Consider the following 16436-nt stretch of genomic DNA (forward strand, 5'->3'; position numbering starts at 1 on the left):
TTTTGTATGTGGTGAAGTTGAACTTGTTTGAATGTTTTTATTCACTGTTTAAATGACCACAGAAACTCATCTGTGACTCAAGTTATTCAGTTTTGTAGTACTTTTGGTACATGTGTACTTTCATGCTGTTAATGTTCCCGAATGTAGAGTCAGTTCCCTCTACAGCAAAAATAACTCAGTATTACCCACCTATGGGGCAGGAATAGAGCAATATCCTCATCTCGTTTTGTGCTTTTCTAGTTTGGAGGTCTATTATTTGTCTTCAAAACCTCCATATGCTGTTTCTCTGCTGTGAGCAGAGAGAGAAAAGCCTAGCCTAGCCTGACTGAGACCATTTGTATTTTTACCCATTTACTGACACTTGGGCATCATAAACACATTAGACCAGTTTCAGATGTGCAAACAGACTGGTGAACAGCAGATGGTGAGAAAATATCCTCAGAAATTTATAAAGTGTTTTTTGATGAAAATCGTGAACATCGCCTTAGTGTCATTTGTTATACTGGGAATGACGATACAAACAGCCTTAATAAAGAAAAGAATATCCACGTCATTCCCGTTTTCCGGTGCCTTTTGCGTCCCCAGTACTGATCACTGTATTTATTGTAAAAAATATAAAATAATTTAAAAACATTTTACACGGTTTTTATTCATCAGACAATAGGGGTTTTCCCAGGTCCCTGGTGGTTTTGTGATGGAAATATAAGGTATAATCATTAAAATCTTTCAGTATTTTTAATATTGTTTTGCTTAAGTCCTCTTTAAACTATATATTTCTTCCTCATTAAGTTTTTATTGATCAAAGATTATAAGGGTTTTTCCAATGTTCCTCAAGTTACTGTCCACTCTGTTATGTCTGTCTCTTTAAATGAAGTAAAACTTTTCCAGTCATATGCAAGACTTACTGTGCAAGACTCAGGTGCAACAAGCGAGTGAGGAAGGCAGCAAAAAAGAAGAAGGTGTACATAAGGAGCTATTTTTCAAGAAACGTGTAAGTTATTTAAAGTTAATTTCGCTAATTAAATGAGTCCATCATAATAACGTTAATGGCAATGCTAGGCTTTGGGGCACTGCATACAGCAGGCTAAAGTCGTCTGTAGCTATGAATAACATGGTTTGAAAATTAACTGCACAAAAAACTGCCAACTTCTTTGTCAGTTATTAATTTAACATAAATGTACCATTTTTAAATTTATAATTCATTAATTACAATGTGAATTTTTATTGAGAATAATTTAAAAGCACATAGAAACAAAGAAGGGTGAGATGTACAAGGACGGTGGATTACTACATACACCATACAAACTGTATATATTTACACCAAAATAACCACACAAAATCTATGAACTAAACTTCAGTTATACCAACAACATTAAAGAACAGTCTCTGCCTACTTATTTGTGTGTTTGTTTCTGTGTCTGTGTCCATGTCTCTCACCATCTATGCCGATCTTTCCATCACCATCCTTGTCGGCAGCAGACAAGAATGCTTTGGTTTCCTTATCAGTCAGATCCCTGCCTTCTTTGGAAAACCCTTTCAGCACAAACCTGGCAAACACAGGAAAGCATTTTGGGTTATCCCTGTTTTTGGCCATTTTATTAATTGCCAGTTCCACCTGTTTTCTAGGACTCCCCAAATCACATGTTGCTATCAACCTGGTTGGGTGAGGGCAGTCATTGGAGCTCAGCACGTTTGGGGAAAACACTCTCTTCATATATGTTTTTATGTTAATGGATACCTGCATTGGGTAGTAATGGCTGGAGAAATGGAAGAGGTTTAGGGCAATTCTGTCCACCCAAAGAGAGATTTTAGTTAGCTCAAGCAGTTGTGGCCCTTGGGAGCATTGTTAATTCTTTTCATATCTATTATGACAAAATAATATATAGCATTTTGCAAATTACTCTCTTCATTTGGATTTCTATAAATGTGTGTAAATTTATAAGCATATGCAAATTCTGATAATATTAGAGGTCATGCAATATAAAATTTCAAGGAGGAAAATGGGGTCCCCAAACTTTTGATGACCATTTGACTCTGTGTGATTATTTATTTATTGGTTGGTTGGTTGGTTGGTAACTGTCAGATCTTTTTTACCAATCTGGCAACCCCTTGCCGTGGTCAGAGTCTGAAAGCTGTGATGAAGAATAATGTGGGATAAACACCCGCTCCCTTTTCTCCTTTGATTTTGCTCAAGTATGTGTGTGTGGAGTAGCTGCCAAGAGGCAGTAACATAATAAAGAAGGAGGAATGAGACAGCAGCTCAAAAAATTAGCCAACCGTCAGTGCAGCAAGATACAATCCAGACACCTGCACAGTGTGAGAATGTGTGGGTGTGGGTGTATGTGTGTCTCACTTGAGCTCCTCTTCCTCGATGAAGCCGCTGGCGTCCACGTCCAGGACTTTAAAGACCTTTTTAACATTATCTGCAGACATGGCCTTCAAGCCCACTATCTCAAAGAACTTCTTATGGTCAAATGAATCAGCAGCTATACACACACACACACACACACACACACACACACACACACGCACACAGATTAAAGCAATAATACTGATTTGGAATCAGTACTGTCATTTCCATAACTGTTTATTTTTTTTCTGTTAAGACCCTGCATATATTAAATCTTCAAGTCCTTAAATGCATATTGTAATCAGCGATCAGTTCTGATACTAAGGCTACATTGCTACATTCACATGAAGTGTTTTTTTTAATATATACCTTGATTTTCACAATTGTAACTGACCTGTAATTGTATGTAATGTGAACAATTCTGTCCCCTATAGGCATTCACACATTGACTGGTTTATGCAGCTCTGTCCAAAGTGGGTCCCTAAGCCCTGTGTATTGCACAATGTAGGTCCTAAAATAACAGGTTCTACACCCAATACCTGCACATTATTTCTAACACAAATCCATTGATATTAAACTATCAGAAGCACGGCTTCTTTTCTGACATTCAGTGCGTTACTTTGGTGCAGAAACTGTATGTTCATCATCTGTGAAGTGCATCATCTATGTAGGCAGCACTGTGCCATTTCAGACACACTCTGCATGTCACTGCCGATGGCTGCCTTGATCAGATTTGAAATGACCACACAGCCCCTGAACTAGTTAATGTTATTGCCTTAAAATTACAGCTTCAGAATCATTCCAGTGTTTCACTGACCTGTAACAGGGAGAACAGCGCCTCTGTCATTGCTACTCTGGGTAGCACTGCAGAAACTGCACTACATAACACTTGGGGGATTATAGTCTGCAACAGTAGGGGGAGCCCAAGAGCAAAAATACCCAGTCTTACCTTGAGTCCATGGAGCCTGGTTATGTGAATGCAGCCTATATGACCCTTCAGTTACAACATGCTTCAACGAGAACACCAACTGCCCAGTTATGGTATGTCATCTAACAGACACCCATGTTATATCATCATGTTGATGGGGAGAAGGAGGGCCATTTTACTCTCCCAAAGAGAGAGGGCAGTAATATTCATCTGGACTTCTGGTTATATTGGTCTCTTAAACTGGGATACGTGTTATTTTGTCCATTTTAACAAATGTGAGTAATTATTAGCTAATAAATATTATTTACAGAATATTGTATTTGACTCGCTCTTTAAACTCGCAACTACAAAAAATATTTGTAATTGACTCGCTCTTTAAACATAGTCATAAAGTACTTTTTAAAATATTTATTAAGAGGAAACCTTGGAATGCATCCAGAGCCTTCTTGATGTCCTCAGCTTTCAGTAACTCTTGCATCGCCATCTTGGCAGCTGGGAAGAAAAAAAACACAGAACTAAATATTTTTCATGTTGAAGTGAAGTTTGGATTGGGATAAGTTATGAGTACCATTTAACAGAGGAAGTTCTATCATAAGGCTACATTTGTAGCAACATTTATATTTTTAAAACTACCAAGGTTAATGTAGCTAAAAATAATGGAAACTTTTTTTTTCATCTACAGTAATTAGCATTGTGCAAACAACAAAACACACCTACAACCAATGCACAACATCAAAATATTCAAATATTCCATTCATGCTACAGGACTATACATTGCATATAAATAAAAATTAGCATGCTAAAAACTATTCACAAGGGTCACACTAAAGCAGCACATATGCTTTGCTTCATAATCATTTAACCACGCTCATTTGGACAAACGTCACAGCGGATTTGCAGTTAATGTTGTGCGGAACCGTCAGATCAGAATCGCGTCAAACTGTGGTTTTATAGCTGGATTACGCCTGTAAGAACATAATCTACTGCCAAGAAAAACCACAGTCACCACCTCATTATTAACACATAACAGGGTCTGTTTATAAACCTATAGGAGCACCGGGTGTTTGCTCTAAAAATGGCTGTGGTGTAGGACCCTATCAGATGAAGGAACAGGAACTGAAATACACATATACACACAGGTTTAAAATTTGTTGTTACACCGGGATACCTGAAAAAAATCTATGTGTGTGTTCAACCAAAAGTATAATAAATACACACACACACTTACACATACATATTAAGTATTACTATTTTTATTTTTAATTCACATATTAGAACTGACATCTTTTAAACTTTTCACAGAGAAATGTTTTTTTTGTTTTATTTTATTTTTTATTTTTATTTTTTTTTTTTTCATGGAGTTTATGCTACGATTGGCATTGTTAAGCCCAGCTGTCTATTGCTAATTTTTATGAAACGCATGTTTAAGACTGGTCAGTCACTGTCGAGGGCTAGATACCTGATCTATCCATATCATCTCAGAGAGAACTCACCAAATGAGATCATTTATTCACAGGAACTGAGAAAGACAAAGTATGTGAGAAAGAGAGAAGCTTGTGCTTATTAGACTCCACTGAAAACCTCAGGTGTTTACACACCTATAGATTTAACTGCAGACTATAGACTATAGATGTAACTATAGATGTCCAGGCTGACAGTTGGGGGAGGGCGAAGGTTTAGGGGGGATTTGGAGGGGTTTTAATGGTTGTGTAGGTTTCTTTTTGAAATGTTTGTTGAGATCAAGCACCAAGATCCCTGGGAGAGTATCAAAATGTTTGCACCAGTACTTGAAATGTCACTTCGTTTTATAGGCAGTGATCTCACACATATGCACCACTAAGATTACAGCCATCTAGAGTTTCTCAAGGGTGCAGACATATTCTTCAGAGAACTCTCTACTGCACAAACACACACACACACACACACACACACACACATTCCTAACACTCTTGCCAGCTTAATTTGATACCATAGTACATATGTAGTGTACACAGTGCATGAACATTGTTTATTCATCACACAAGGAAGAATTTTTATTTTTTCAAATCTGAATCACTTTTTAAATATACAAGAAATATATTAAACTCAATATATTTTTTTAAACCACATATTAATTAACTTGCAAACCTGAAAAGACTTTTTATAATCATTTTGATTGTGCTCAATAACTGCAAAAATACAGTGTAGTAAAACATTCTTACATGATACGTACGTTTGATGTTATTTAGTAATGTTTTAAAGCTTCTTTGTTTAAAGCATCTGTAAGTAATGTGTCACATAAGAACATTAAAAGGCCTATTGCAAAAACATTCCAAAAGTAATTCCAGAAAGTCCCTAAAAGCAAAACATGAATGTACTGTGCACCAAGCTCTATGCTGAACTCACGTGTAAGATGTAAAGATGTAATGTGCTATAACCTCCAGCATATGTTGTCTTTCCGTAGTTCGTGCCAACTTTATGCCTAGATGTTTGTTCATTTTTTGAAATGTAATATACTCTGCCTTGTACTTGAGTTATACACTTTTCAGTGTGTATAAAGAGTCTGCTGATTCAAACCTTAATTACTCTGTACACAGTAAATCTTTCTTTTCAAATCTGAATCACTTTATATACATTAATTTTTCATATTCAAATTCATAATTTTTTGTATCTGAATCACTTCATGTGATTTTTTTTTTTCCGGTTAGTAATCACTTCATCTAAATGCAGTATTTCTCCCTCATGGTGGGAGTGGAGAACACAATCTGCAGTCAGTCTCTTGGTCTTTTTGAAGTGAGTATCATGTTCCAGTAACACGCAGTAGTGGGACTCAATCAAAACGCCAAACTGCATTCTGTGGTGAAAGGAGTCGTATCATTTAAATGATTGGTTTCTCTCAGCTGGAGGTGTTGACAATTACACGGGTCACAGTCCATGTATTTTTGCAGCTGTGCATGTGTTGTCAAAAAGAATTTGATAAAGTGTGGCATGACGTTTTAAAAAAAAATAAACCCCAGAATGTGTAAATTCCACCAGGAAATGTCTAGACCTTCATTACTAATGGGTCATATATTCAACCACAATTTAATCCAGTACAATGGAACACTATGGAACAGCTGCACATTAGCGCAATGCCCAATGGCAAGTGTGAGCTAGAGGAGCTCAGCACTGGGCTGAGTAAATGTGGAAATGTGCTAGAAATGTGGGGTTTTCTCTGGAGCGAAGGAACTCCATCTAATTCCTTAGGGATAAATGATCATTTCTTAGATGGAGTGGTCAAGATTAGCATTGTGGTGGCCATCAAAAACTCACAATAATGTTCCAAAGCCCGGTTTTGCATCAAGATGGACAAACTGCTTATTAATACCCCTAATTTCAGGAGATTTTGCATGATCAGTTGTCCACCTGGGTGTGGTTCCTTAAAATTTTAAATCAAACATCTAGAAATGTTAGGAATTTCCCAGACATCCAACCTAAATTGTGGTTCAGTTATTAATTTTAATAACTATATTATTTATTACAATTCAGGGCTATCATTTTTTTTCTAACTTGCTAACTTGGGACATTCTGGGTATCCTGAAAATTCCAAGCATTTTATCTGGCAGATGGGGAATGTGATTATACATCTCTGTAATAACCCCAAAACCATTAGACCCATTTTTAGTACTTTGCAAAATACAATCCCCCTTTATTATTATACCATATGTGCCCAAACATTTTATAGATAACCCTTATGGCTGACACAAACCTTTCTGTGCACGCAGCTTGCATACTGCACAATTTTGCCAAATGTTGGCTAGAAGGGTATAAAGCCCTCCACCCCCTGGGCTGGGCATTAGTGGAACTATGTTATCTAGAGTGATGGAGAGATGAAACTAATCACCCACCATCAGTACCCGACTTCCTGAATGCTATCAGAAGTGAAGAACCCTCAGTTAATATCAATTCCACCACTAGATTTTTAAAAACAGGCAAAAATCCTCCAAAATGTTGTAACACAATCATTAGATAAGACTTATTGGCATGGTATATGTAACCATCTACATTTAATGGCTTTGTGTTTAGAGATATTACACATTCCAAACATCTGGTTCCAGTCCAATCCTGACTCTCCAGAATGGAGCATTTCACACCAAAACAAACAGACTCTCAATCACATTGTTTGCATCCTAAACCTTTAATTTTGGAGCAGTTTTGAAAAGTTGGTGGAGTTTCCCTTAAAGCATCTTCCGTATTAGTCAAGACTTACCTGTGAGAGAGAGGGGAAGAGGTAGGATGAAGAAAGACTCCAAGAAAGAGGGAGAAAGAGAGGAAGATGAAGGGAGTGTGAGAGAGGAAGAGAGGGAGACAGAGGTAGGAGAGGTTGGTCAAGCGTCCAGGCTTTTATACACTGGTCAGCTCTGTGGTCTATTTCAGGAGAGACTCGCTCATAACAGAGGACACAGAGGAATGGTGCAAGGCAGAGGATCAATTTCTCAGAGTCACTAACTAATACCACTATTAATAATCAACCACTGCTTTATGTCTCTGGCTCTCTTTCTATCTTGCCCTCTCTCTTTCTCTCTACTTTGGAATGCTAGGTCAATAATTTATGGAAAGAAGCTATTATTTTGGGAAATGTAATCAATCTCATAAGACAATAAGATATTTTTTGATATATTAGATCAATTTTCAGGAAATGAATGGCAAGTTAATTACCTATAAAATCTCAGTTTTGATAAGTTAAGTCAGAAATTGACATAGGAGGGACCAGCATTGACTAGGAGGGAATGGGATAATATATGTTTTTTTCATGCTCCCACTCTTCCTCTTTACAGCTTTTGACAGCAGTACTGTTTTTCCTACCAAGTAAGACCTCCTTCACCCTTGCTCCATCCCAACACCAGCTGATTCTGTCCCAAATTAGGTACTGAAAGAGGGACTGAGAGGAAGCAGGCCTCCCCTGGGCGTGGTCTTGATGAGCTGTCTTGGTCACTGTCCACAGATCTAAATGTCCAGTAGCTGGGAGACTGTGTATAAATCTGTAGCGTGGAACTCGTTAAGGCAACCCTTACATCCATTCAAACTTAGGTGGGATGTCCCATAATTTTATTTCATATTCTAACTTGAAAAGGACTGTAAAATATTAAGGATAGATATTATAGCAAAGGCATTAGCGTATGTGCATTGTGAGCTGGAGAAAATCTGTTTGGAAAAATGCACTCTGGAAATTCTCAAGACTAACACGCTTACAGATTGATTCTAATTTATTGGAACCTGGCACTATTTGTTTACACTACAATATCAGAGACAAGAACTCCTGAAATTTCCTGATGCTAGTTAGAATATATATTTTTATTATCCTGTATTTCATTCTCTAGTTTACAGTAAAATATATATTTTTAGCTAACTTCATAATACATTGTCCACTGAGGCAAATGAACACTGTGTATTCTTACCATTCTTGTCTTTGTAGTGTTAGCTCATTAGCTCATCAAAAAATTCACCCTCTGTTTACCTACTGAGTTCCCTCCACAATTTTTAATATAGTAAATCTCTGTGTTGGGGTTATATTTAGTATTCAGTGCTACCATCTAAATAGCAAGCCTACCACCTTATGTTAAAGTATCTGAAATGTTTTTTGCTTAGGCTAACCAAAACTGCGTTAACTCAAATGTCAAATGACTGAGAGAAACCCATCTGAGCGCAGCCCCCCTTTTCATTTAGAACAAATCTGACTTAGTAGGGAATGAGTTTAATTGTGGAGTGGTTTTGTCACTAGGTGGATATTTTGTGGCCAAAGGGACTATTGTGTAATGTGGCACAGAATGCTTGGTTAAAATTCTTGGAAAGTTAAAAGTCTTTTTGTACTACAAATGCTTTCTTTGGAATTTGAATTTGATTGGCACACAGTCCAGAATATGAACCGTGTTCTGTCTTCTGACGGCTGGTTTGCTAGCTGAGAACTCCAGCTAAGTTGCGTCAATGTTTCTTTGGTGGAAATGTGAATCGGATGCTAAACTGTAGGTGTTGATATATGCAGTGGGAGGGTGACCCTAACACTATATCACATCTCTCCTGCTCTCTCTCTCACTCTGTCATTAAGCTAATTAAGACTCCTGTTGACAGCCTGAGAACACCCTAAAGTCATACTGAGAAAACTCATGAGTGTATATGTGTGTGTGTGTGTATATATATATATATATATATATATATATATATATATATATATATATATATATATATATATATATATATATATAAGAGAGAGGGAGAGAGAGAGAGAGAGAATCCCTATCCAATTATATTTAACACAGATTTCAATATGCCTTTTTGTGGTTACATGTAATAGTGGTTAACTTTTCTTCTGAACTTATTTGTGAGATACTTAGCCAATGGCATATCCAAATCTCCTGGATGTAGACAGGTCTGTGATGTTTGTGCCTGGCCTGTCCTTGGATGGGAGACCTCCAAGGTAAGCATGGGTAGCTCCTGGACATTGCTGTCTATGTGGATCCTAATACTTGAATGCCTTGATGGGGAAACTACTGAAAAAATAACACCATCTTTTGGAGATCATAACACTGAGACCATAAAATGACCTTGCGCATTTTTTTAAAAAGTGTAGGGACACTGTGTACTGACAAAATGTGCCACTTTAGCCACTTCTAGCCTCCTAATAATCTCGATCTTGGCTTAATTTGTTCCCTTTCATCTCCTCTAAACTTAAGTTATGAGTTATGTGATGAAAAATGATGTTGATTCATGATACTATTGGCATTTTTGAGTATTCTGTGAAGTGTGCTGGGCAGCTTTAATATGTGGATAAGTGTGTAAAAGCTAATAGTGCAGTTGAGCGCCTCTCTCTCATTTTCATTCTTCTATCCTCCTCTACTCATTTTTAGTGAAGTAAATATACAGCATCACTCTACTTCTTCCGAGTGCCAGCAAAGACCAAAAGCCAAATTTATACCTATTACTGTCTGAGCTGTGTGTGTGTGTGTGTGTGTGTATGTGTGTGAGTGAGTGATCTTATATACCTGTAGTTTTACAGTTTTTCATGTATTACAGTTTTAAAAGGCAAATGTGCATTACAGTTCTACTGCTCTTCAGTACTGTGCTGCACTGTAGCTTTCACTCATTATACAGATTTCACTCATTAACAAAGAAGTTAACAGTGAAACATTGATGCTAACTAGGATCATAGATGTATTTTTATTTTATTTATTTTATTTATTAAAGTTACACTTATATATAGTGCCTTTCTATATATAAGGACGCTTTACAATCAACACTCAATATACAATCCACACACACATTGGCGAGAAGCAGCAGTCAAACGCGCACAGTGTACTTTCAACCAGGAACGACCGTCCACCTGGAGGACTGCTTCGGGCACTATGGTTTCACCCATGATAAAGCGCCAATCCATATCTGGGCACACATGCATTCACTCACACACATATGGACATTCATTCACATACTCAGTCAGTCACACCAGGACAAGTATACAGGTGCTGGTCATAAAATTAGAATATAATGAAAAAGTTGATTTATTTCAGTAATTTCATTCAAAAAGTGAAACTTGTATATTATACTCATTCATTACACACAGACTGATATATTTCAAGTGTTTATTGCTTTTAATTTGATGATTATAACTGACAAATAATGAAAACCCCAAATTCAGTATCTTAGAAAATTAGAATATTGTGAAAAGGTTCAATATTGAAGACACCCTTTGCCTCTCTCTAATCAGCTAATTATCTCAAAACCTGCAAATGCCTTTAAATTGTCTCTCTGTCTGTCTAATTGTCTAGTTCTGTAAGCTACACCATCATGGGGAAGACTCCTGACTTGACAGTTGTCCAAAAGACGACCATTGACACCTTACACAAGCAGGGCAAGGCACAAAAGGTCATTGCTACAGAGGCTCGCTGTTTACAGAGCTCTGTGTCCAAGCACATTAACAGAGAGGTGAAAGGAAGGAAAAAATGTGGTACAAAAAGTGTACAAGCAATAGGGATAACCACACCCTGGAGAGGATTGTGAAACAAAACCCATTAAAAAAATGTGGGGGAGATTCACAAAGACTGGACTGCAGCTGGAGTCAGTGCTTCAAAAACCACCACGCACAGACGTATGCAAGACATGGGTTTTAGCATAGTTCAAAATGCTGCAGCTAGGGTCCTCACTAAAACTAGAAAATTTTAACATATCAGCCCAGTTTTATCATCACTTCATTGGCTGCCTGTTAAATTCCGCATTGACTACAAAATTTTGTTATTAACATATAAAGCTCTACATGGGCTTGCTCCTGAATATCTTCAAGATACAATTTCCTATTATGAGCCTCCACGTTCACTCAGATCACAGAATACTGGATTTTTAATTGTTCCCAGAATTCAGAAGGCCTCAGCTGGGGGAAGAGCCTTTTCTTATAAAGCCCCTCAACTCTGGAATGATCTTCCAGAAAATGTTCGGGACTCAGACACAGTCGCAATCTTCAAATCTAGGCTAAAAACACATTTGTTTAGTTTATCTTTTGGTAGCTAATACTCCCCCATAGATAAAGGCGGCAGATCCGGGGGGGTCCATGGACACAGGGAATTATAGTATACTGAGACGCTGGTGCTGTCGTCCCGCCGCTTCTCGCGATCACTCAGGTTTGTTGACGGTGGAGTGGAGGGATGCCAGTGTTTCAGGATGCTCCCGTGTCTGTGTGTCCTCCTGGTTCTCTCCTTTTAGTTAAAGCTGTCATAGTCAGAGTCATTAGCCACACTCTGGAAATTTTCATATTTTCTACTTTACAAACACAAAACAGTTCAAAACTAATTCCATCCCTTTACATCTTTCCGAGTAAACAACTGCCCACCTGTCTGTCTGGACACTGATGGATGACTGTCGAGACCCTCCTCCACGCTTCAGACCAGCTGCCCACGCTCCAGCAACCACCAAGTGCTTTGAAGGTGTCCCTACACTGAAGTTCTCATGGACTACTAACTATCATCACCAGTAGATTGACCAGAGGCGGATGGGTCACCCCTTGTGAGCCTTGGTTCCTCCCAAGGTTTCTTCCTCAGCTGGGAGAGTTTTTCCTTGCCACTGTCGCCCCTGGCTTGCTCACTTGAGCGTTTTACATTTGTTTTTACATTTCATGTCAAATCTTTGTCCTACTGGAATTCTGTGAAACTGCTTTGTGACAACATCAGTTGTGAAAAGCGCTATATAAATAAATTTGATTTGATTTGATTTGATCGCATTCCTTGTGTCAAGCCACTCTTGAACAAAAGACAGTGTCAGAAGCATCTTATTTCCACAAAGGACTGGACTGCTGCTGAGTGGTCCAAAGTTATGTTCTCTGACGAAAGTAAATTTTGCATTTCCTTTGGAAATCAAGGTCCCAGAGTCTGGAGGAAGGAAGGAGAGGCACAGAATCCACGTTGCTTGAGGTCCAGTGTAGTTTCTACAGTCAGTGATGGTTTAAGGTGCCATGTCATCTGCTGGTGTTGGTCCACTGTGTTTTCTGAGGTCCAAGGTCAAAGCAGCCATCTACCAGGAAGTTTTAAAGCACTTCATGCTTCCTGCTGCTGACCAACTTTATGGAGATGCAGATTTATTTTTCCAACAGGGCTTGGCACTTGCACACAGTGCCAAAGCTACCAGTACCTGGTTTAAGGACCATGGAATTCCTGTTCTTAATTGGCCAGCAAACTCACCTAACCTTAATAAAAACTATGGGGTATTGTGAAGAGGAATGTGCAATACGCCAGACCCAACAATGCAGAAGAGCTGAAGGCCCATATCCTGGGCTCTCATAACACCTGAGCAGTGCCACAGACTGATTGACTCCATGCCACGATGCTTTGCTGAGGTAATTCAGGCAAAAGGAGCCCCAACTAAGTATTGAGTGCTGTGCATGCTCATACTTTTCATGTTCATACTTTTCAGTTGGCCAGCGTTTCTAAAAACCCTTTTTTTTTGTATTGGCCTTAAGTAATATTCTAATATTATATTATATTCTAATGTTTTCATTAGTTGTCAGTTATAATCATCAAATTAAAAGAAATAAACTTTGAAACACTTGAAATATATGACTCTGTGTGTAATGAGTGAGTATAATATACAAGTTTCACTTTTTGAATGGAATTACTGAACTAAATCAACTTTTTCATGATATTCTAATTTTATGACCAGCACCTGTATAAAATATTTTTTAATTATTGCATGCTGGGAGTGCCCTGTGAAGGACTGGCACCCCCTCCAGGGTGTATTCCCGCCTTGCGCCCAATGATTCCAGGTAGGCTCTGGACCCACCGTGACCCTGAACTGGATAAGGGTTACAGATAATGAATGAATGAATGAATGCTGGGAGTTGTCGTGAAAACATGCCACTGATATAAAATGTATACAAAATTAATTCTGGAGTGTAATGCTACTTTTTACATAAATGCTAGTGTAGCAACCGCACATTTGTGCACTGGTCATTTACCACTGTCTTACAATTACCAGACTGAGGCATCTGTCAGCACTGAAAATTGTAAGGAAGATGAGGAATCTTTTCCCCATGATTCATACACTGGCTCCTGCTGAGCAGATCAGATCTTAGAGGTGAGTAGAGAGAGAGAGAGAAAATTTGATAAACCTTTGAGCACTTTTAAATTACCTCCAATCCCTGTGGGCCATTTCACAGTAACAGCTTCTCTATTTAATGTGCTTTCAGGTCACAGCTAGAGACCATGATGGTAGTTTGATAATCACTAAGGATTCTCCAGCTTTATTTATGGTCATTCATATACAGACAAGTGGACACATACAGAGCTGTGCAAAATCCTTATGCACAATAGTGGCTCAAAAACAATTACTGTGGTCAGTTACTGATATTAGATGAATGGCCCTGGCCCTCCAGCTCATCCCAAAGCTGTTGGATGGTGCTTCATCTTTCTGTAAAGAACACAGTCATATTACTCCACAGCCCAGTGCTTGCTTGCACTGGGGAAAACCTATAGTGTCTCAGTCCATCTCTCTCTCTTTCTTTTTCCTTGACCCTCTGTTCTTTGTGGTTAACAGAGTGCTATTTCTCTTGCCGTTATTGCATTACACTACATCAGCACTTTTACCCAAATACACACAGAGGGCTGTGTTGGATAGCGGTGAGGAGAAATAGAGAGAAAGAGTAGAGAGACAGAAATAGACAGAAAGGGATCTCTGCACGAGCAAATGTCCAACTAATAAATAAGGAGATGAAATGAGAGGGACAGCTAGAGGACACGACAAATATGAGTGAGTTAGTGAGAGAGAAAGAGAAGGAGGTGGGGGGGCTTGTGAAAACTAGACAAACATTTTTCTTGACACTGAAGATGTTACTTCATTACTAACCTTTGAATAAAATGCTTTGCAGCTTTGTTGAGGATTGATTGGATGTCCACATCTTGCATGTGTGATGGCCATGTGTCAACATGTATTTGGCCATATGGTATAACTCCTGCTATAGTGCACAATAGGTATAAACATGACATTAATCCTAGCTCTGGGTGTCTCTACCTTCCAGTTTACTTCCAGTTTGAGACCCCCTAGGTCTCTCATCTTAATCTGGAAAGACTGAAGCTTCTGGGGTTATATTTAGCTGCTGGACATTATTCAGAGGCTTGCAGTGGTTGGCACAGTGTGAGACCAATGCTTTAGAGGCTGCCGGGTGATGCCTAGAACAGCTGGAATGATACACACCATAGCAAGTGTGTGTGTGTCTGTGAAGCAATGGTATCCCCCAAAGGTATCCCCCCAATTAATGGGCTTTATACTGAGCTGAGGATCATTTAAGGTGACGTTATATTGTTATTGTGCACATTGCAGAATTTGCAGATATGTCATGCTTTACAGCTGTTTTCACAAGTTGTGCTATTCTCTTCTATGTGAAGTAGCTTATGTTTGTACAAAATGTTGCTAGATTTGGTGATACTTGAGATTTTTAAAAATAACTTGCTAGGAGAATTTTGCTGATCTGTTCGTTCTGAATAATAAAAAGTATGGTGAATGTGTTCACGAGGACTCTTTCCAAATTTACATTTAAGGTGATACCACCCCACTGCTAACACTTGGGTTACTAAAGGTGAAGGTGACTCTCTCTCTCTCTCTCTCTCTCTCTCTCTCTCTCTCTCTCTCTCTCTCTCACTCTCTCACTCTCTGCTCATGAGGCATATGGAGTTTTCATTTTTACTGCTAGTGAACTTCAAACATTAAAATGCACAAACCAAAATGAGGATTTCTCTATTCCTGTAGCATAGTGACATAGTAATATTGACTTATATTTGCTGTTTTGTTTAAGATGGAAATGACTTCAAACTCAGGAGACTGTTAACTGTATTACCAAAAGTGACTGGAGCTACAAATGAGTTTCTGTGGTAAGTCAGACAGTGAATAAAACTTACAGACAAGTTAAACTTCATCCACATACAAATGTCATTATTTTTTTCACCCCCAAACACATCGTTCCATTTTCCTACACACTTAAAAAACATGGGCCTTAAAGGGCTCTTTAGCAAAGAAAATGGCTCTTTAGTAAAGGAAATGGTTCTATATAGAGCCCTGAACACTCGAAGAACCTTTTTGTGTGAATAAATGCTTCTCTAGGCATCATGAAGAGCTTCTTCAGACTGATAGAGAATGATGGTTCTGTATAGCACGTTTTAGAGAAGGGTTCTGTATGGCACCAAAAATGGTTTCTTTTTATTGTCAGCTTCATATCGTCACAATAGAACAACCATTTTTGATGCCATATAGAACCATTCTCTAAAACGTGCTATACAGAACCATCTTTAGCACATTTTGCCTTTTATGATTTAAAGAACCCTTTAATCGTGTAAAAGGTATATAGAGCCATTTGCTTTGCTAAACAACTCTTGAAAAACCATAATTTTTAACTGAGCTAACGGTGACTTTATGCCACCACCTAAGAGACAAAAAGTAATTAATCTCAGTTTAAGAACATAAAAATGGTCTGTTTACATATGTTCACTCTTGGATGCTAGATAATTTGATCTTTCAGCACATGGATCCTTCAGCCTGTTTTGTCATTGTGATATATATATATGCAGTGTATTGCTCCATGCATCTGCTGCAGTTCTGCCCCCTAGCGCCTGTATGCTGTAAAGTCCACAGCATAAAACGAGCTTTTAATCCTTGTGAAGATTCTCTTAAATG

General features: G+C 38.3%; 1 protein-coding gene across 1 annotated transcript in view; it reads right to left on the reverse strand.

Annotated features, from left to right (window-relative positions):
- Positions 1-16436, reverse strand: part of LOC136676410 (parvalbumin-7) — a 50015-nt gene that overhangs the window by 865 nt on the left and 32714 nt on the right. The window contains exons 2-4 of the mRNA XM_066653407.1: positions 3702-3770; positions 2354-2486; positions 1438-1547 (exon numbers count right to left, since the gene is read on the reverse strand). Of these exons, the coding sequence (XP_066509504.1) occupies positions 1438-1547; positions 2354-2486; positions 3702-3762 (304 nt within the window). The 5' untranslated portion in view covers positions 3763-3770. The remainder of the gene's footprint in view (positions 1-1437; positions 1548-2353; positions 2487-3701; positions 3771-16436) is intronic.

The sequence above is a fragment of the Hoplias malabaricus genome, chromosome X2 (assembly GCF_029633855.1).
Source record: "Hoplias malabaricus isolate fHopMal1 chromosome X2, fHopMal1.hap1, whole genome shotgun sequence".
In the NCBI taxonomy this organism is placed as follows: Eukaryota; Metazoa; Chordata; class Actinopteri; order Characiformes; family Erythrinidae; genus Hoplias; species Hoplias malabaricus.